Raw genomic sequence first — 22,500 nt, 5'->3', positions numbered from 1 at the left:
CTGTCACATCCCGTAAAGTACCACATACAGAGTTTAACCTTACCACTGAGAAACGTCCTGATCAAGTCGTGCTTGCGATGGAGTTTCCGGTTGAGCGACTGCATCGGTATCATCCTCGAACTCGGGCTCGAATTGATAAGTTAATATCGATGCCATTTTTGTAACCTTATAGCATCTTTTTTACAAGTAACCCATCCGGAGCAAAAAATTAATTATGGTAATGGGCTTTTTGTTTCTGACACGCATTGTATACGGAAAGACCAATCACAACAGACTTGGCCAGCTGACCAATCAGAGCAGAGTAGGCTTATGGAAGGGAGGGGTTTACAGATCTTAAGCTCAGAAAAGTGCAGTTTCTCACCAATTAAACCTCATATTTTAATTTCTTTCTTTGACCATTGTGTTATTTCCATGCCATTAATATACTCCCATGCCTGACTGCAGCATGCTGCCATGCTGTGGGGAGTGCTGACATCTTGCAGTACTCTCAAGGGACCCAGAAGTAGGCAGAGCGCATACATTTTACAGCTGCCCTGTCAATGACCACTTTTGCAGGAAACTAGTGGATCTTCCAGACACTAGAAACTGTCTCTTGAGCTCATTATGCCTGTGAATTCTGTGTAAACAGCCCTGAGAACAGTATCTCAGTTCCTGTCCAGTAGACCTACTCTCCTCTTACTTTATCTTCTTCTTTTACTGTATCAGCTCAAAAACATGGCCTTGGCCTGACATGAAAAACCGACCATTTACTTTCTTAATGCATGTTCCTTGTGCATTACTGCATGTTATAGGAAATAGGACATGCACAAGTCACATTCCCATATGATTTGGAAAATCATCATTTGTGTAAATATCTGATCACCTTTTTCTACATTTATTTTTGATATTTACACTACCGATAAAAAGTTAAGTGTCAGTAATGTATTTTTTTTAAGTAATTGATACTTTTGTTCAGCAAGGATGCATTAAACTGATCAAAAGTGACAGAAAAGACTTTTACATCTTGAACAAAATGTATCACGGTTTCCACAAAAACATAAGGCAGCACAACTGTTTTCATTATTGATCATAATAAGAAATGTTTCTTGAGCAGCAAATCAGCATATTAGAATGATTTCTGAAGATCATGTGACACTGAATACTGGAGTAATGATGCTGAAAATTCAGCTTTGCAGCACAGAAATAAATTACATTTTAAAATATATTCAAATTGAAAATTGTCATTTCAAATTGTAATAATATTTCAAAATATTGCTGTTTTTACTGCATTTTTCAGCAAATAAATGCAGCCTTGGTGAGCATAGGAGACGTCTTTCAAGAATATTAAAAACTTTTGAATGATAGTATATACATTATGTATCTGTTCTAAAATGGCACAGAGAGGTGCTATTTAATGTGAGAACTAAGACAATGAAACTTTGTGTAGCAATTAAACAAGGAAAAATTATATTTCATAATTTTTATGTGCCAATATGAAAACACAATATAATAAAATATTTTTTTATCTAGATATACACTGATCGGGCATAACATTATGACCACTGACAGGTGAAGTGAATAGTTTGTCCTCTAAGTTGAAAAATGGGCAAGTATAAGGATTTAAGCGAGTTTGACAAGTGCCTAATTGTGATGGCTAGATGACTTGTGGGGTGTTCCCATTCTGCAGTGGTCAGTATCTATCAAAAGTGGTCCAAGGAAGGAACAGTGGTGAACCGGCGACAAGGTCATGGGCGGCCAAGGCTCAATGATGCATGTGGGGAGCGAAGGCATGGCCTGTGTGGTCTGATCCAACAGACGAGCTACTGTAGCTCATATTGCTCAACAAGTTAAGTCTGACGCACACTAGTCTGATATCATCCAGATGAAAAGAAATGCACATTTGAGGGAAATCTAGGTTGAGCATGACTAGAATAATTTTGTTTTGTTCCTACCTCGTGATGCAGTCGGTCAGAAGTAGTTGAATTATGATCGGCTGTTAAATGTGAGGGCAATTTCAATATGACCTGATTAGCATTATCAGGTTATTGTGGGCCGACCCGTTTGATGGATGTTGGCAAAGATGAAAGACACAATCCTACAGACAGTCCAGCTTTTCTCCCTAAGCAATTATCACCATTATGTAATAAATCAAGATAATAGATGGCAAAATATCTCATAGCGGTCAGAAAGGAGCATCTGTAAGCGAGCAGGGAAGGAAAACAACGAGGCAGCGGGGTGCTGAGATGTAAATTAATTCATCAGAAATATCTGTCCTTAATCTTGGCAACATTTCCTAGACTTCAAAGGCTGCGGGTCCCCGCAGGAGAGCTCCGAGTCATGCAGCACTTATTATTTATGCACTTTACCAGATCTGTCAGTCAGCTGCTGGAGAGCGGCCATTTAATAATTTCTCTGTTTTCTTTCTCTCTGCATCTCTCTTATGCGATCATAGCTCGTTCACACTCCAAACGTTTTCAAAACATGTGCTATTTCTGTCTTTGTTCTCCCTCTCTCACGCAGACTAACAAAGCGGTGACTAAAGGAGACTTTCACCACGCCAGCTCCAGCTCCAGACGTGCGCTCTTCCTCGCCGTACTGTCCATCACCATCGGGACTGGCATCTACGTGGGTGTGGCTGTGGCCCTTATCGCATACCTCTCCAAAAACAATCACTTGTAGCCTTCCCATGCCCAACACCACTCTCACAGTCGGATAAGGACTGGTTCATTTTGGGATCAGCTTTTTGGGAAAACACCCAATGGTCACGATACAGGATGTGTTCCACTCCTGCACTTTTAAAAGTCGTGTTTCCATTTCATTGGGAAGATCATCGTTTGTGTATACTGTCTTGATCACTTTTCTGCATTTTCATGTGAACGTGCCGCCACCACTATTGGTTTTTTCTTTGCGCTCAGTGTTTGTGCAAGTGCAACTACACACAAGATTTTGGCCAAGTTAAAGTCAATATGAAATCAAAATGGGCCTGATTTATTTTCTTAATGCATGTTCTTAAAAATAGTTCTTCCATACTGTGAAAAAATAATTCACCAAAATGGATTTATTTGCTCTGCCACTGCACAACTTTCCTTTTTGTCATCAGATGGATGGCCAATCCAGGCAATTTCCAATGGATGAAATCAGGGGCCGGTTGCACCAGTTGTGCGCAAGTTACATTGCCTAATTTTGATGTTAAAGTGCATTAAATTACAACTTAGGCACTATTAAATATTTTTAAATTACACCAACTCTACGTATAAACTACATATTTACTAAATAAGCCTCCAAACAGAAGTAACTGTTGGAATGAAAGAGCAGAATGATTGAATTGCATCAATAAGGTCATGTTTTACCTGACAAACTTCAATTCTTTAGACATACATGATGTAGAGGTGAGCAATATTTTTTAGGATAATTTTAATGATAATCGAACAATATTTGGCTGAGTGTGTTTTTGAGCTAGCACCTTGGCTGGTTTAGGCCTATCATGGATAAATATGACACTAAAACCGCCAGTCAATCCCTGTCTTAATGAGTGATTCATTGAATCATTCATTCAAATGATGTGTTCAAAACGGCTGATTCATTTAGAAGCTAAGCATGTGACTGGCTGCATCCGAAATCGCATACTTCCCTACTATATAGTAGGCGAAAAACAAAATAGTGTGTGACAATTGATGTTTTATTAACAAGGTTCGGGAGGAGCACGTTCAGATAATCATGTGCGCAAGTTACATTGCCTAATTTTGATGTTAAAGTGCATTAAATTACAACTTAGGCACTATTAAATATTTTTAAATTACACCAACTCTACGTATAAACTACATATTTACTAAATAAGCCTCCAAACAGAAGTAACTGTTGGAATGAAAGAGCAGAATGATTGAATTGCATCAATAAGGTCATGTTTTACCTGACAAACTTCAATTCTTTAGACATACATGATGTAGAGGTGAGCAATATTTTTTAGGATAATTTTAATGATAATCGAACAATATTTGGCTGAGTGTGTTTTTGAGCTAGCACCTTGGCTGGTTTAGGCCTATCATGGATAAATATGACACTAAAACCGCCAGTCAATCCCTGTCTTAATGAGTGATTCATTGAATCATTCATTCAAATGATGTGTTCAAAACGGCTGATTCATTTAGAAGCTAAGCATGTGACTGGCTGCATCCGAAATCGCATACTTCCCTACTATATAGTAGGTGAAAAACAAAATAGTGTGTGACAATTGATGTTTTATTAACAAGGTTCGGGAGGAGCATGTTCAGATAATCAATCAGTTCAGCACAGGTGGAGCTCGTCTAGATAATCAACTTAACTAGTACGATATGTATATATATTTATATAGCCAACTCACCTCCGGTTTTCCGGCATCCCTCCTCCACCCAAACTCTTAACTATTCTCATCCCAGACTAGGGATTGGAAAGGATGGGATGGGATGGGATGGGATGGGATGGGGGGGGTTCTCTGGGTTTGGGCTATATTCCGGGCTCGGAGCCCTCCCTCAGGACAGCATGCCAAATATGCTTACTATTTGCATAATCCGAATATATGTAAGTGCAAACTTGTGAAAAGAAGTATGTCCGAATTCACAGCACTCATAAAAGAGTAAGCAAAAAGTACCCGGATGACCTACTACTTCTGGTGTGATTCTGAAGTGTGCATCCAGTGGACCGTTCATTATCCCATGAGGCCACGGGAGAGGATTTATATTCATCACAGTGACGTGATGCAACTGACGCTGGTATGTCACCTGACAATAACAACAGGCCGAATGCGGTATTGATTGCATTCATACAACACACATTCATACTATATAGAAGGTTCTCTTTTTGCGGTCGCAAAGTAATTACTCATTCAAAAAAGTACCTACTCAAGAGAGTATGCGATTTCAGACGCAGCCCCTTGTCTTTATGAACTGATCATTGAATCATTGACTCAAATGATTCATTCAAAAACAGATTCATTCATTCAGGAAACAATTGTTCTGATCTGGCTTTGTTTGGAACTATTTCTGTTGGCGAAACAGAAAAAAAACAGATAATATTGTGTCTAAAATGTAACTCATGTAACCCAATCAAATGTAACCCAATATTAACTTCTTGTTTGTTGAACTGTTGTATAAAATCAATATCACATTTGCGATTACGCTCACTTGCTCATGCTAATATTCGGGAAAATGGTACTCTTGCTTGTGTGATATTACGTAACTACATCATATCTTCGAAAAATACATGTTTTGGGTTGTTTTTGTGAAGTTAGTGACATAGATAATGTCAGCTCGCACGTCATTAAAACAACAATTGCGATATTATCATAGACGATAAATATCGCACACCTCTAATATGATGGTTTACATTATGATGGAGAGAATATTATGTGGAAAATAATGTTTACAAACCTGATCTAAACTGTGTACGTCTGTGTGCATCGCTCCATGTTGTGCATGGCAAATAAAATCAATCATAATAATTATTTATTTTTATTTATTGCTTCTTGTTAATTGCAATGTTATTTCATCATTAAATATCATATTTTAATAGAAACAATTTTTTTACCATTTTATGTGAGGCACAAGAAGATAGAATCAACCTTAACTAAAAAAAAACATTGCATTTCAACAACTTCTGCTCACAAATCTGAAGGCTGCTGTTAGATCATTGAAGATAAACGCCACATTACATGACTACGCATTACTTTACGCATGTGCTTACAACAGCTGCTCTGCCTTGGGAACAAATGGTGCAACAAAGATCAAGCACAGATTTATTTACAAACTAACCAGTAGTAGTTACTAAGGATTTAGTGTGGTTACAATTTAAGGAAGAACTTACGAATGGCTGGTGTAACCCAGGTCTACCCATTTTTTTTTTCTTGTTGAATTTTGTTTTACTCCGAAACATATCAGGTTTTAAAAGTAAAGTAAAAGGGGTTATGAACAGTATTTCATGTTGACTTTAATATTGGTTCGTCAAAAACACAGTATTTGGTATACAGATCAAACCTGTCTAAAGATCTGAATCTGAACAATCAGTGATTTTTCTTGAATGTTGTTTGGAGTACATGAAGCATCAATCTGAAGTGCCACAGTGCTTTCAAGCCTTTTTAATAAGAGCTACTGAATCTTAGGGTCTGTGACACAAGAAGGGGCATTTTCAACTCTCTTTTGATATTACAAACACAAAATGAACATAAAGCCATATAGATGGGTTGCTCAAGCCTGCGCGTGGACTTTTTTCAGAATGTATGAGTGAAATCATTCTCGTGGGGCTGTAACATTTAATATGAACTACTCTGTAATTAAGTCCTAAGGCTTTCAGTTTATACATGTCAGTCTATGAAGCTGTAAATGCCTCCGCTGTCAGATTTTCTCCCATACTTTGGGAAACACCTCTTGCCAGCAAGCTCATGCTAATTAAATGTGGTCTTTTCATTCAAATATGGTGTTGGTGTGTTTATCTGGGCCATTTGCTTTCAGATCTTTTTATGTTAACTTTGAAAATGATGAAGTGTTACCCTGGAAAAACTATGGCTCAGTTACAGACAGACAGCAAAATATGGCATATGTCCTTTCTGGGTTTGTTGATTTTCCATATTTTTATTAAGAAATGCATCTTTATTAATACTGTGGATTCAATGTTCACAGAACATCAATAAGAACAGATTTGCACACGGCATTTGCTCCTAAAATAACCTAATATTAATTTACAGTAATGTATTGATTCAGAGTAGATCCTTGAATTCGTTATGTTAATTTATGTTAATGGTGTTTTTTTGTTGCTGCTGTTGTTTGTCTTATGTGTAACATAAAAGAAGATATTTTGAGAAAGTGCTCAGTGTTTGTTTTGTCCATAGGCTACAGTGGAAGTCAATGGTCACCAAAACAGTTCGGTTACCAGCATTCTTCAAAATATCTGATTTTGTGTTTAGCAGAAGAAAGAAACTCAAACAGGTTTTGAACAAGTGAACAGTGAGTAAATGATGACAGTATTTTAATTTTTGGCTGAACACGCATGGCCCAAAATCCACTTTCAACCCAAAAGTGTGAGTAGAACCTGATACCTCTCTCAGATGGAGGTTTTCCTTCTCCTTCTGGTCTAATATCACCGTGTGTGTGTGTGTGTGTGTGTGTGTGTGTGTGTGTGTTCAAAAGGGGAAAAGCATTTAGGTTATTGTAATGTGTAATTTGTTACAGTGTAATTACAGAAATAAGTTCTGCGTTATATAAATTAACAACATGTATAGGTTTAGAGTTTGATGTTAATGTAGGTTGCTTCTAATTATGCAAAATTTACAGTTATTACTATAGTAAATACATGAAACAAGGACAACTTTGAGATGATAACACTGTAGATTAGGGAACACACTAACTTTTTTATTGAGGGAAAAATCATCATAAATAGTTTTCCCTTCAATAAACTCCTAATTTGTTGCTTATTGATAGTAAGTAAGGTATTTGTTGTAGGTATTCAGGTATGGGCGGGGTAGGGTTAAGAGATCTAGAATATGGTCATGCAGAATATAATATTTACTTTATAAGTACTGATAAACAGCCAGTATGTTAGTAATATGCATGCTAATAAGTAACTTGTTAATAGTGAATAGTGTTCCTTAATCTAAAGTGTTGTCGACAGTGATTTATTTTGGGGTCAGTTATTCTTTTAATCCACCTGTCTCTTATAGTTTCAGCTCTGTTCTCTGTCCTGAAGTTTTCATTCCTCAGTTCCCATGGGCTGGCTGAATAACTAAACACCTGTGCATATTTCATAGCAGCAGATATGTCTCCACAGTTTGCCAGAGATATTAGCTAAGCCAATTCATGCATTTTACATGCAGGGATGCCTGAGGTTAGGATCTCCAAAAATTGTAGCTACCCTATTAAAGTAGGTGGCTTGGGAAACACTGCTTCTCAGTTAAGGGGACTGAACAGGATGCTATCTAGTAGTAATGAACCTTTAGACACAATATATAAAAATCTGAATGAATGAATGAATGAATGATGCACATGTGTTTTTTGTCGAGTATCATATTTGTTAGATCAGGCTTTTATGACTCATAGCATGATAATTGAGACTATGAAGCTCATAGAGAGTTTTATTCAGAATCTCAAACTGAGCAAACATATGTAATTTGGTGCAGTAGCTAATATTTATATGGCCAAAAATAGAGAAATTCGGAGAGCTTGTAATCTAAATCAATGTGATCTTTATAACAGTAAAGCACACTATTTACTTTGAATGCATATAAATATCAGTTTTCACTCCAATAATATGTCTTGGTATTCGGCCAATCACAACGCACTGGATAGCTGGCCAATCACAGCACACCTCGCTTTTCAGACCGATGAGCTTTGTAAAAATCAACGCGTTTCAGAAAGGCGGGGCATAGAGGAGAAACAATAATGCACAGTATGTGGAAAATAATGTGTTTTTTGAACCTTAAACCGCATAAACACATTTCATTACACCAAATACACAAAATAATGTTATTTTTGGCAACATCATATGACCCCTTTAATGAGGGTCAGTGGTGTAACATCTCATTGACAGTGTTAGTAATTTAATTAATCATAAAGCTGTGGGATGTAAGAGAGTCACTAAATCAATTAGGTATTTGCCTATTGATATTGGTATTAGAGGTAAGTAAATACCAGGGATTCTGCGGTCCTAATTTGTGGTTTTAGGAGCAAGTATTGCTTGATTCATTTGAAGGACTGGCTCTCTCAGCAGTGTACAGTAGAGCATCTCTTACTGAGATGAGATGAGGAGTCATTCACTGAAGTTCATTCCACCAGCGGAGGAGGAAAGCACAACACAGGCTGATAACTCAAATAAATCTAATAACATGACTATCAGTTCAGCATCATCTGGCTTAGATTCCACTTAACGATTGCATTAATGATTCACTTGAGGAAGTACCAAATACTTGACTTTAACTACAACAACAGAATAGTTCACCCAAAAATGAACAAAAATGAGTTTATTTCTTCATCAGAACAGATTTTGGGAAATGTAGCATTCCATCACTTGCTCAGCAATGGATGCTCTGCAGCGAATGGGTGCCGTCAGAATGAGAGTCCAAACAGCTGATAAAAACATCATTAAACCAGTTTAACTTTAAGCCATCAAAATATGAGACCATAATCCATAATAACACTTTCTCCAGTGAAAAAAGTCTCCTGTTGTCCTTTTTACATCAAAATCCACCAACATATTTACAATTGTTTTGGACTGTTAGCACTTGTAAATGTGCTTGATCTGTGCATATTTCTCTCCTGATTCAGACGAGATGACACTTTCACTGGGGAAAGCATTATGGAAAAAGGACTCGTGTTTTAGCCAAAAGCAATGGTTTGAAGTTAAAACATCTTAATGATGGATTTGTTTCTTACAAACACGCAGCTTTACTCTTCAGAAGATGTTAACTGATGGACTGGAGTGGTGTGGATTACTTGTGGATTATTGTGATGTTTTTATCAGCTGTTTGGACTCTCATTCTGACGGCACCCATTCACTGCAGAGCATCCATTGGTGAGCAACTGATGGAATGCTACATTAATTTGATGATGAAACAAACTCTTGTACATATTGGATGTCCTGAGGGTGAGTAAAGTTTCAGCACATTTTCACTTTTGGGTGAACTATTGCTTTAATACTTTTATTCTGCAAGGACACATTCATTTGATCATAAGTGACACTAAAGACATTCATAATATTACAAAAGATTTCTATTTTACTTTTTTTTAAATGCTGTTCTTTTGAACTTTCTATTCATCAAAGAATCTGGAAAAAGAATTGATTACGGTTTCCACAAAAATATGAAGCAACACAAATGTTTTTAATATTGATATAGAAAGAAACGTTTCTTGAGCAGCAAATAAATGATTTATGAAGGGTTAGGGTTAGGGTTAATGATACTGAAAATTCAGCTTTGCATCAAAGCAATAAATTACATTAAAAAAAATATTCGAATACAAAACAGTTCAAATTAAAATTGTAAAAATATTATATAATACTACTATAATATTACTGTTTTTACTGTATCTGTGATCAAATAAATGCAGTCTTAACTTTCAGGGGCAGATAAAGTACAAATAAGTTTCAGACTGATAGATGGATGTTTTTGCACATTTTGTCTGCACGTTCATTTCCTTCCTGTGTTTTTCTTAGAGGTTTGTTATAATAATCCACCTGTCCATCAATTGTAGTGAAGCAACAAATGTTGTTCCTGACAAACACGATTGTTATTCATAGCACAACCATCTGCATTTGTACTGCTACTACTCCTACTCTGCTAAAAGGGTTAAATGGCATCTGGGCGTAAGAGCACAATTAGCCTAATGCACAGTTGTGCCATGTTTACGGTCATTTGCTGAGATGTGATCTCAAGAGCTTTAATAATATTAGAAGGGTGTGTATGTGTTTTCTGCATTTGTGGGCTTTAGTTAATCCCTCTCCCACTACAACCCAAATAATTAGGTTGCAACATAATACCTGCTGTACGCCATAACTTGGGGGCGGATGCAGTTTTGTAAACACTGTGGCTTTCATTCTCATAATTGGCAGATTGGAATGACTTGTGGCCTTATCTGACTGTCCAGCGCTACAATGAATTTATTATTCAAATGAGCACCTGAACATTGGAAATCCAACTGATTTGACCTGAAGGTATTATTGGAGAAAATAAGTAATGTTCTTCCTGGTTTATGTGAGTTGCATATCAATAAAGCTGGGCAAATTTAAGGACTTTCTCAACAGCACTGCTTGTAAGATGTTTTGTGCTACATATACGTTATATAAATGACAGGATAGACACCCCAGCACTGGGTTGTATTTAACCCAGCATTTTTTTAGAGTGTACTAACATACTATTCTTACAATTTCTACAGTATATAGTATGGAATATTTACTGCATAGATTATTTTATCCTGCAATGCAAAGTGTGTCCAGAGAAAAACGAGAAGTAGGCCTACTGGGGAAAAAAAGTGTTGTTTTAATTTAATTCTAAAATATATATTTTTTTTAATCAACCTATATCCATATTTTAACAACAAAACTAAACTGGGTTAAATCAAGTAGAAATAGCTCTATAAGGTAAAAGTTAGCTGCGATTTTTCAAAAAGCCATGTCTATTATTACTATTCTTCGAAGCGTTTATTGTTGCTTCATTTACTGCTGTCTACTGTTTCACTGAATAGTATATAGTGGCTGTCACAGTGTCTGGTTGTGGTGCCCTGGACCGCTCCAGTCCGGGAGTTCACAGAGCCCGCTCCAGTCCGGGAGTTCACAGAGCCCGCTCCAGTCCGGGAGTTCACAGAGCCCGCTCCAGTCCGGGAGTTCACAGAGCCCGCTCCAGTCCGGGAGTTCACAGAGCCCGCTCCAGTCCGGGAGTTCACAGAGCCCGCTCCAGTCCGGGAGTTCACAGAGCCCGCTCCAGTCCGGGAGCCCACAGAGCCCGCTCCAGTCCGGGAGCTCACAGAGCCCGCTCCAGTCCGGGAGTTCACAGAGCTCTTTTTTGTTCTGTTCTGTTAATTTGTTACTTTCAATAAACTGCACATGGATCTTACCTTGTCTCTCCTGGCATTCCGTGACAGAATCTAGCAGCCCCTACAAGATCCAGCAGTTTGTTTTTCTTTACCTTTTTTTTTGTGGACCATGGACATTCGTATTATTCCTCCTACTTCGAAGGAGCGCAAGGCTCGGCTCCGGATGTTGGCGGATCTTCGCCAACAGGGTATGGAGATCGGAGGTTTCGCTCAGACCTTTTGGAACCTTGCGGTAGGGATGGAACTTTATGACACTGATTTAAAGAAGATTTTTAATGCTTGTTTAGACAACCCCGTGCCTCCTCGGGAGATGGATCCGGCTCTGCTCTGGTTGCCCGCCTGGGTTCCTGTTTGGCAGGAGCCTCACTGGCTCATTCCTCCGGCTCCATCCTGGCTATCTGCTGGGATTCCTGTGTGGTTGGGGCCTTGCTGGTTCATCCTGCCGGCCCCGCCTTGGCCTTTCACCCTGCCGGTTCTGTGCTCATGCCCTGGTCTATCTCTGTCCCCTGGCCCCCTTCCATTGTATAGTTCTGGCCCGCCGTCCCTCCCCCTGGTCTGCCTCAATTCCACCTCCCTCCTGAACTTTTGTGTGTTCTGGTGGAGTGTCTGGTATCCGCTCCGTAGAGGGGGGGTAATGTCACAGTGTCTGGTTGTGGTGCCCTGGACTGGCCACTTGAGGGCGCTCTTCCTGTTTCTATGTTTTATGTGTTAAACTCCATTTCTCATAGTCCCTTGCTTGTTAATTCTGTTCTGATCAGTAGCACCTGGTTGTTGTTTCCAATCATGATCACCTGTTTATCATTTACTCATTATCCCATCTATATATACCATGCTCACTCTGTCTGTCATTGCTGCTACATTATGTATTGTCTTCTGAGTTTATAGTTGTCTCATGTTCATCGTGTTTTCTGTTCTCTGTGTGTTGGATTACCTTTTGCCACGTTTTTGTTCTGTTAATGTATTACTTTCAATAAACTGCACATGGATCTTACCTTGTCTCTCCTGGCATTCCGTGACAGTGGCTCTGTTCCAAATGCTAGTGAGTTGTGTTGCCGTGTACTGCCTTCATCCTAATTCAAATGAAACCTCGTAAGTGACCGTTTTGGAACAGTCTACATAGGCACAAAGAAGTGTGCTTCATTCTTTTGAATGTGCACTCGTAGTGTACTTCAAAGTGCTGCCCATTTAGGCAGCTCACTCAGATTTGGAACAGAGCCATGGAATCTACTAGAATGTTCTGCACCACATCTGTTCTATAAACGACAGACAAAAATGCATTGCTTTGATTCATACAACCTCTGTATAGCACTGCACAGTCATATGATTTGAACAACATCAAAAATAAATAGACAGGTAAATAAGTTACTCACAGAACAAAAGAAAAAAAAAAAGCTGGTGGCACATTCATCACAGTGGCAAGGCCTTGTGCTGAGGTGTCTGGGTTAAGAAATCATTGCTGCAGCCTTTCCTCCAGGGCCATTAATTTGAAATGAACAGCGATTGAGTTTCTCCTGCACACAAACACTGGCCTTACACAGCCTGGAGACTAAATAAAACATTCCTCATGGTTTCTCACTCATGGATGCATTTGGGTATTTATTTCCATAGAATGCAATACATGTAGAATTAATTGCCAATATAAAGTGCAACTACAGCAAAATGCATGGGATGTATTGCTATAGTTCAACAATAAAAAAAAAACAATAATTAAAAAAACCTCACCAAACAGATTTGAAATATAATGATTGTTAATGGTTGTCATAGCTTCATATCTCACATCATTGTAACAAACCCCAAACTCACGCCATTGGTTGCGCCAATGTTGTAACGTCTGACCCAACTCTTCAATTCTGTTGGTGCTGCTAGTGATGCAGAAATTACACACTTCACCTTTAATCATTTTTTATGCCAACTTAATCAAGCATATTATATAGGTGCATCTTAAGCCGTTGGCATAGTTTAGCTGGGAAGTCGACTGCTCTAATTGCATTTGAAGGTTATTCTATGCTTCGGGACAAGCATGCAGGAGTTACAAGAAAATAAATACTGATTTAAATGGAGCAATCAGAGAGTAGTAAGTCTGCTCACATTTGCCATGACTTCTGGGGTAGCAGCGACTAATTCACATTGTCATTACGTATTAATGAACAATTACTTCTCTTGTTCCGTGTATTATGTGATATATTATTTGAAATCACATCATATGTATGAAAAAGACAATTAAATTAAATCTAATGAAAGTAACCATTATGCACATCAAGTCTAGAAATGAATTGCACTGAAAGCTTAAAGGGGTCATATGATGCGATTTAAATTTTTCCTTTCTCTTTGGAGTGTTACAAGCTCTTGGTGCATAAAGAAGATCTGTAATGTTGCAAAGACTAAAGTCTCAAATCCAAAGAGATATTCTTTATAAAAGTTAAGAGTCAACCACTCCTACCTAAAACGCCTCGTTCTAACATCCCCCCACATGTCTACATCACTATGTGGAAATATTAGCCCCCCACATATCTACGTCACGATGTGGGAAGATTTACATAACGCCGCCCAAATGTTCACGCAAAGAAAGAAGGCTGTTGGTGTTTGTTTTAATGTTAACCTAAGTAAAATGATGGTTGCATCAGTGTGTTTTGGTTGCATCACTTTTGAATATTATATTATTTAAAATATACATTCACACTTTTGATTAGATATTTAGAAAAATTGATTTTGAAAAATTTCCAGGATGTAACATCACAGAGGGCATGACAGGACGCAGCTCATGTTTGAGCCTATGTTGATAAATGGTGTATGATTTCATATTTTTACTTACGCTGCGGGGTAGTTGAACCAAACTATTTAATATTGCGATATAAATATATGAATCAAAATACAAGCAGCATGAATTTCAGCGCTGGAAAGGAAAGATGCTTGCACTGCAGATATTTTCTGAGATGAAATGTGGTTTATTAGAACAAAGAATGATTTAAAAACAACTGAACACAAGCATCTCATACATGTCCATTCTAATACATATGTATCTCCACTCAAAATGATTCTACAATCAATCAAAACAGAGAGCAGGGTGACCTTCACTTCCAAAACTGACTTTGAAAGCAGATGTGCTTAGGAAAAAAATGGCAAGTGAATATAAAGAGATATAGTGACTTGGAAAGGGAAGAGAACAAAAGATGGGATACAGAAAAAAGGTATATGAGGGGAGATACTGGGAGAAGAGGGGGCCTCAAGATACTGTGTATGTCTTTGGTGTTGAGCCTACACTGTAATTCCTCAAAGCCTCAAAGAGAACGAGAGCACAAGCGTTTTGTTCTGACCTACATTCTCAGATAAGAACAGGAGCTTCAGTCCACGAGAGTAACACAAGCTCAGAAATTAGACAAAAATGATACTAAAATGTTATTACCAGAATGGTCAGTTATAATGTTGATATTTCCCCACTGCATTTGTTGGTTGTTGTTGTTTTTGGAGAAGAGACTGGTAAATAAATTACATTTGACAAACAAACAAATAAATATTTTATATTAAAATGTTTAAATTATATATGTCATCCTAATATAAGCACAAACCTGCACCTGGCGCTCTAAAAATGTTCATTTACTCAAACTCAAAAAATATCAGAAAGAGGTCAGAAAGGTGCAAAAAAGTTCATCCGAAGATGAATGAAGGTCTTATAGGTTTCGAACAACATGAGGGTGATTAATTAATGACAGCCAGCGCTGGGTTATATTTAACCCAGCATTTTTTTTAGAGTGTACCATTAGAATTCCATAAATTATAAACAATTATGCCACAACCATATAAATGGCATTTGGATTTGATATCTGTGCCATTGTAAAATCCATTTTTTGGCAATCTAACTAGAAAATCATTGGCTCATACATTACGAAGAGGGAAGCATGTGTAAAAGGGAAGGGTGATTTATTTTTAATCTGGAGTGTTGACTGGGATATGTCTTCACTATGGGTTCGCATCACTCCAAAAATATTGAACACACTACAGTTTCTTCACCACTAAAAGTTTGGGAAAACTTTACATTTATTTGATTAAAAATACAGTAAAAACAGTAATATTGTAAAATATTATTACGATTTAAAATAACCATTTTCTACTTTTAAAATGTATTTTATTCCTGTGATGCAAAGCTGAATTTTCAGCATTATTACTCCAGTCTTTAGCGTCACATGATCTTTCAGAAATCATTTTGATGCTTATTTGCTAACATGCCTACAAATGCAAGAGACTGTATAATGAGATACAATACTGTAACGAGATAACAAAAGCCTTGAGAAACGTCTCCTTCAGGTTCTACACACTTGCAGAGCACTGGTTGCCCCAGATGCTGATTTCCAGCTTAAGCCCAGGTGTATGAAAGTCCTCTCAGTTTAATAGATTATCAGTGTGGATGTCTCGATATTTTGAGTAGATGCCTCTCAGACTCCAGCGTCATGGGATTTGTTGTGAAACATTCATCCAGCATCACTTCTCCATGAACTGTTGCTAGGTTACCTTCTAGCAGTGGAGCAGTCTGTCCTTGTTTAAAAGGGTGAGAAATGTGCATCTGTGTTTTTGTTCTAAAAGGGTTAAAGTTCATCGTGCAGATGTGGCAATCCTGAAGAGCCACGATGAGGTAATGCTTTTCTTTTAATACACACACAGAGCATACGAATTATTCGTACTATTAAAACCAGTATTCAAATTTAAACTTTATTTAAAATCTTACACATTAACTAAATAACTAAGGAATTAATGCAAAACACACACACATACAGTACACCACACAAACGCGTGTTATACAAATGCACATGAACATATGTATCTTCATATGTAAAATCTAAATCTTTATATACAACATTTTATATAGTTCATAAAATTTAAATGATATTTGCGATATATGATATTTATTGAAATCACCAACTTTTCAATATATGTCAGTGAACATTTGATGCAGCAGTAAATTAATTTATTAAATTGGTTTATCGATAAAGCTCACTTTAAAGTGATTTAAGATTAATCATTTCAAGACAATCGTGATCTCAATTGTCAAGTCGTAATGCATCAGTGAGAAAATCAGATTTGATTTAAATGCACTTTTGATTGTTGTAGTTGAAGTTTAGTGTTCATTTCACTGAATTTGAGAAGTGTTGATGATGATTTGACTTGCCCAGTATTCAGTATACTTTGTTTGTGATTGGTTTTATTATACTCTTGTTCGTGCAAATTCTGAAATATTCTCTGACTTTTGCAAATTAATGCAGATATTTTGAGGGATGTTTTACTTGATATGAAAACAACTAGTGCATAAATGTAAATATAATGTTCAGATATGCAATACTGTAGGCACTACACATATTACATAACACTTTACAATAAGGTTTCATTTGTTAACATCAGTTAACACGAACAGTACTTATACAGCATTTAGTAATCTTAGTTAACGTTAAGTTCAACATTTCCTAACACATTATTAACATAAAAAATGTTGTCTGTTAACATTATTGCACTGTGAACTAACATGAACATGAATTTTTTTATTAACTAACATTAACAAAGGTAAGTAAATACTGTAAAAAATATATTGTTTTTGGTATTCATGTTAGTTAATGTGTTAATGTTAACAAACGAGATCATCTTGGAGATTTCTCTTCAGAGTGCATCAGAAATCTTGAATGCAAGTTGGCAACCTGCATCAAATGCTGAATATGATCATTATCACAATCCATTTGATTATTTCTGTAAAAAATTCCTGCAGGGACAATATGTCAAAGCTGTTTTCTGCTGCAAAAGGCTGTTTTGCAAAAGGCTACACAAAAGTGTAGTTCTTTACAGTACGACAAAAGATTGTTAAAACATAATGATTTGAAATATACTTTAAAGTAAACTTTTCATTTGACATTTTTATAAGTGCACTTTTTGTTCTTTAGCGTGTTAAGAAATAATCATGAATGTGTACTCCAAGTACACCTTAAAGGGATAGTTCACCCAAAAATGAAAATTCTGCCATCATTTACTCACCTCAAGTTGATCCAAACCTTTATGAGTTTCGTTTTCATGTTAAACACAACAAAAATAATTTAGAAAACATTTTGAAGAATGTTGGAAAGCAAACTTTCCATAGTATTTTTTCCCCCCATACTGTGGGAGTCAATGGCTACTGTACTGTCAACTGTTTGGATACCGTCATTCTTCAAAATAACTTCTTTTGTGTTCAACAGAATACAGAAACTCATACAGGTTTGGAACAGCTTGAGGTTGATGAAATGATTTTGCATTTGCATTTGGGATAGTTCACGCATATGGGTGAACTTTTTTTTAAGGTAAGGGTTAGGGTTAGTAAATAAGTTGCCATGTACTTGCAAAGTTATTTAGTCATTAGAATATCTGTTGGGGGACCATCAAAATAAAGTTGTAGCAGATATTACACCGAGAGTCTAATACTTTAATGACTGCTAGTTGACATGTAGTTGCAAAGTTACTCATAGACAACAGAACGTCTAGAGGGGACCATCAAAATAAAGTGCAAAAACATTTAGGTTATACTGCATATCTTGTGTTTTTTGAATACTTGGACGGATTTTCATTTTGAATGTAGGCCTTGCTGAGTGTTTGCTTAGGCGTCTGCTGGCTAAGACATTGTTTGGCCATTGCTATGCCTGGCTGCAAATGCGTTGTATTTCAGCACACTCCCAAGGAGGCTGCAAAATGTCTTAAAATAATTTAAAATAAGACAAAACAAGCTTTAAAAATAAGCTAAAGCTCAAAATCAAGGCACAAAATATTTATTATTTTAAAACTGTAATTTCTATTTAAAGTGTTACCCCAATATTTAAAAGGCATCCCATTACAGGAATTTCAAGATGACCCAATGAGGGAAGAGCATGCCATGCAGAATTAGAGTCTCACATAATACCCTTTAAAAAGGTTCATTTTATTGAATTTTACTCAGAATGAGTGCAATTAAAATTGTTAAGGATCACAATCATTCAATTCACTTTCTTGTGTGAACTAATGGACAAACTGGAATTCAATATTAAGGGTCTCACTGCTGACATCTGAGAGATGTTTTATATGGTCAACCATGGCCTTCATAGCTTCATGACCATAGGATGTGACATTTTTATTGCATATGACCTCATTGCTGTCAGCCTCATCTCCTGTCACAGGCCTCTGTCCATCTCTGACAGACAGAGAAGTGCTTAACCAGCCCACATCAGGAGGCCCTCATAATAACCCTGCTGAAGGTAGTTCACCTGTCTCCATCGCACTTCTGAACACGCACCCACACACTGACCCAAACGTTCTGGAGAGCCAGATGGGCCATAGAGCACAGACAATCGTTTTCCTGTTCCACACCAGCTTGAATCCATTAGCTGACAGATTAACATAGAGGTCACACTGGCCAGCAAGAGGAACATCACCCAACATCATGCTGATTAATGATGCAGTTATAAGAATAACTTGGTGATGCATCATACTGCAGGAATCAATACAGTTTCCGATTTCCACAGAACAACATGCGTTTAGCAGCGCACTGAGCTTTATTGACATGCAAAAGACAAATGACCTCCCCCCAAAAAGACTGAGAGAAAAAAAAAATAGAAAAGTAAAGTTTGAACGCTGTCCTGACTTCATTGGAATTTCACAAAAACATTTTAATGTTAGTTCGAAGGTTATACTGCATATCTTGTGGTTTTTGAATACTTGGACAGATTTTTTAAAAGTTTGAATGTAGGCCTTGCTGAGTGTTCGCTTAGGCGTCTGCTATCTGCAAGACATTGTTTGGCCATTGCTATGCCTGGCTGCAAATACATTGTACTGGCCTCAGCACACTTACAAAGAGGCTGCAAAATGGCTTAAAATAATGTAAAATAAGACAAAACAAGCTTTAAAATAAGCTATTAAGCCATCATAGACTTCTTTCAGTTGTTTTAGTTTAAATGCCAAGGGTTAATTTGTTACTTACACTACTGATTCTTAATGTGAAGTGTATGTACATGCATGCCCTTTTCCTTAGATGTTTGTATGTATTTGGTTGAATATGCATATTAGTATATGCATACTTTTGTATATATTTTGCAGCATTTGTCTCATTTGATTGTTTTATGTATTTTCTGTCAATCACTCTTCTGTGTAACTGACAAATCTACTTTATTATTATTATGATTTTACTTTTCTTTTTTTAATTCATATATTTATTTAGAGTTTTATTTACTTATCTGTCTTTTTATTTATTTACTGCTGTTGTGTCTAGCACTTACTGTTGAATGGCTGATTGTTTGTCTACGTGGTTCTGTTTAAAAGAGAAAATAATACAAAATTGATACAAAAAAAAAGCGTTACTGGCAATCGATATTTCGCCAGTATTTAACAACGATATTTAACACCCTTTCTGTGGTTCTCCAGCACAGATTAGAGCCAGAACCTGCTGTGGCATTATTTGGAGTCGCTCCAGAGGAGTTATGGTTGTCCACATCAATATGTAAAATCCTTTCCTTCTCTTCTTCGTTAGCATGTAGAGCCATCCTATTAAAGTGGAAAGATCCCCTCCCATCCACAGATATTCAATGGATTAGAGAAATTATGTCTTGTCTCTACCTTGATATAGATATGTATATATGCTATATATGTATTTTTTTTCTGAATAAATGGACAGCATGAACACTACTCTATTATTTGTAAGGGTTGGGGGATTGTTAAATGTCATATCTATTGGAAAAATCAATAAAAATATTAAAACCCAAAACATGTGAACTGTTACGGGGCGAAAGAGACGTGAGACGTGCGGATCCATTTGCAAGCTTTATTTAGAAGACGTGGTCAGAAACAGGCATGGGTCAGACAATGGCAAACTGGTATGTAGAAGACAAGGCAAGAGCAGTCCGGTAAACAAGCGAGGGTCAGTCGACGGCGAACGTAATCCAACAGGGTGAGACTAGAGGGATAATCCAGGTACAAGGAAAAGATCCAGGCAGGGGCAAACAGTATCTGAACAGGGCAAGACGAGAGGGGTAATCCGAGATACACAGGCAATGATCAGAACACAAGAAAACAGACAAGGCAAGACTCCGATAAGGCTAGGAAAACTAAAGCAGGCTCCGTAAGGTAGCTATCAGCTAAACGGTGATATACGCTAATAAAATACTCGGCGTTGAATGGTGGTGTGAGACTGATTTATATAGTGTGTGTTATTGGTAGCAGTTGTGTGTGATTGGTTTCAGGTGAGCTTGTGATTAGTGCAATGGAGCATGGGAAATGTAGTCCAGGGTGATGTGTAACAGTCTGTGTGGTGTGAGAGTCAATATAATGGGAGGGCGACCTCTGGTGGCAAGCAGACGGAAGTTCATAGACAGGATTCGTGACATGAACTTTGAAATACATTAAGTTCTTGGAACTGGAATTATGTAATTATTATTATTTTGTAATTATTTTAATAAATTTTCACTAGTTTCTGTAAATTTATATGAAAACAAGCAGCTTTGTCATTACAGCAGAAATATCTTAGCCTACATATAGGGTCTTGAACAGTGAGGGGGCCATGCAGTTTTCTATATGTTGCTAAATGGTTACTAGGTCCGTGTTAAGGCTTTGTTGTCTGTTCTAGCTATTTGTTACATGTAGGTGTTTGAAAGTATGATCAGAGTCATTGTGAGGACATTGCTAAGAGGTTGCCATGCAGGCAGACAGACAGATATAAAAAGACACAGCTTACTCCAGTCAGAACAGAGAGTGAGATCTCATACATTGCTGGTGTGGAATCAAAGTGTTTGCTAGATTTACCAAGACTTTGAAGCTCTCATCCTTCAAGTACACTTCTGCAGCAGAGCTTTCAAGCAACACATCTAACATTACAACAGAACGAAAAGCTACGTTTATAAAATGGATAGTATATATGCAGATGATTTGAATGACATTTAGGTATCTCTGTTTCCCTTTCGATACTTTACTCGTACTGCGTCATGCTTAAGACGCATATGGGAAAAAGCCTTTTTTCTCCTGAACTGAAGCCTTTTTTCATTCACGCAGTGAAACTGCACGGCCATTGGTTCGTGCAGAGCTTAAAAAACGAACCAATGGCTCGGCAGCGGAGCTGCATGAGCCTTGGCGACGAAGCCCGCCAGAATGGGCGGGGCATCTGGCTATATAAGCGGGCGCTCGCGACAGGATTCTCAGATTTCTTCTCCTTCAGCGACGACTATACGCTCATCGCTGATTCTGAAAGCCTGCTCGCCGTTGACACGCCTTCACAGCTGGAATCGGGACCTCTCAGCACAGCTGACCTGCTTCTCCGCTGCTACAGCGACGCAGCAGTTCCGGTCCGTTTTCCCTGCCGCCATCCGGCGATTCTAAAAGAGCTTATTTCTAGTAGGTAAGCCCTAAAAGAGCAAATTTTAGCGACGTTGCTGCAAATGTCGCTCTGCGAGTGTGGCTCGTGCAGGGAAACTTGCACGATGCAGAAGAGCAATGAGTATGTCATCTGTCTGGGCAGACCCCACGCAGAGACTGCTCTCTCACTGCGACGGAATGCTCACTCGAGCATGAGTCTCGCTCTTCTCCACTCGTGGACCGCCTTCACTGGAGGCAGCCCCGCTCTCCCGTTTCTCCTCTCTCAGCGAGTCTCGGAGAGAGAAACAGCGGAGTCAGGGAGCTAAGCAACCGGGTCTGAGCGATCGCATGCCGGCACTGTACCCGTGTGCTTGCTCTCCCCGTTGCACTCGGATCCGCCGCAGAAGGGCAGTGACCTACGCGCTTACGTGTCACTAGGGCTGCGCTCACAGACGGGCCGCTTTTACCACAAAAACAGTCTGCCCCCATTCGTTCGCGGAAGGTGGCCCCGCCTCCCCGTGCTCATGTTTCTCTCCTCCCAGCTACCTCGGAGGAAGCAATGACGAGCTCACGGGTTGAACGATCAGAATTGAGCAAACCTCTACACACATCATGCGTGCTTAATCTGCCAGTGTGTGTTACACATGGGGCA

General features: G+C 38.1%; 1 protein-coding gene across 1 annotated transcript in view; it reads left to right on the top strand.

Annotated features, from left to right (window-relative positions):
* Nucleotides 1–2,758, top strand: part of LOC107660247 (synapse differentiation-inducing gene protein 1-like) — a 24,139-nt gene extending 21,381 nt beyond the window's left edge. The window contains exon 4 of the mRNA XM_016449515.1: nt 2,500–2,758. Coding sequence (XP_016305001.1) covers nt 2,500–2,658 — 159 coding nt within the window. The 3' untranslated portion in view covers nt 2,659–2,758. The remainder of the gene's footprint in view (nt 1–2,499) is intronic.
* Nucleotides 2,759–22,500: the final 19,742 nt, after the last annotated feature.

Source organism: Sinocyclocheilus anshuiensis, unplaced genomic scaffold (genome assembly GCF_001515605.1).
Source record: "Sinocyclocheilus anshuiensis isolate Anshui unplaced genomic scaffold, SAMN03320099.WGS_v1.1 scaffold475, whole genome shotgun sequence".
NCBI lineage: Eukaryota > Metazoa > Chordata > Actinopteri > Cypriniformes > Cyprinidae > Sinocyclocheilus > Sinocyclocheilus anshuiensis.
The sequence above is the reverse complement of the archived record's forward strand: the minus strand, read 5'-3'. Positions and strand labels throughout refer to the sequence as shown.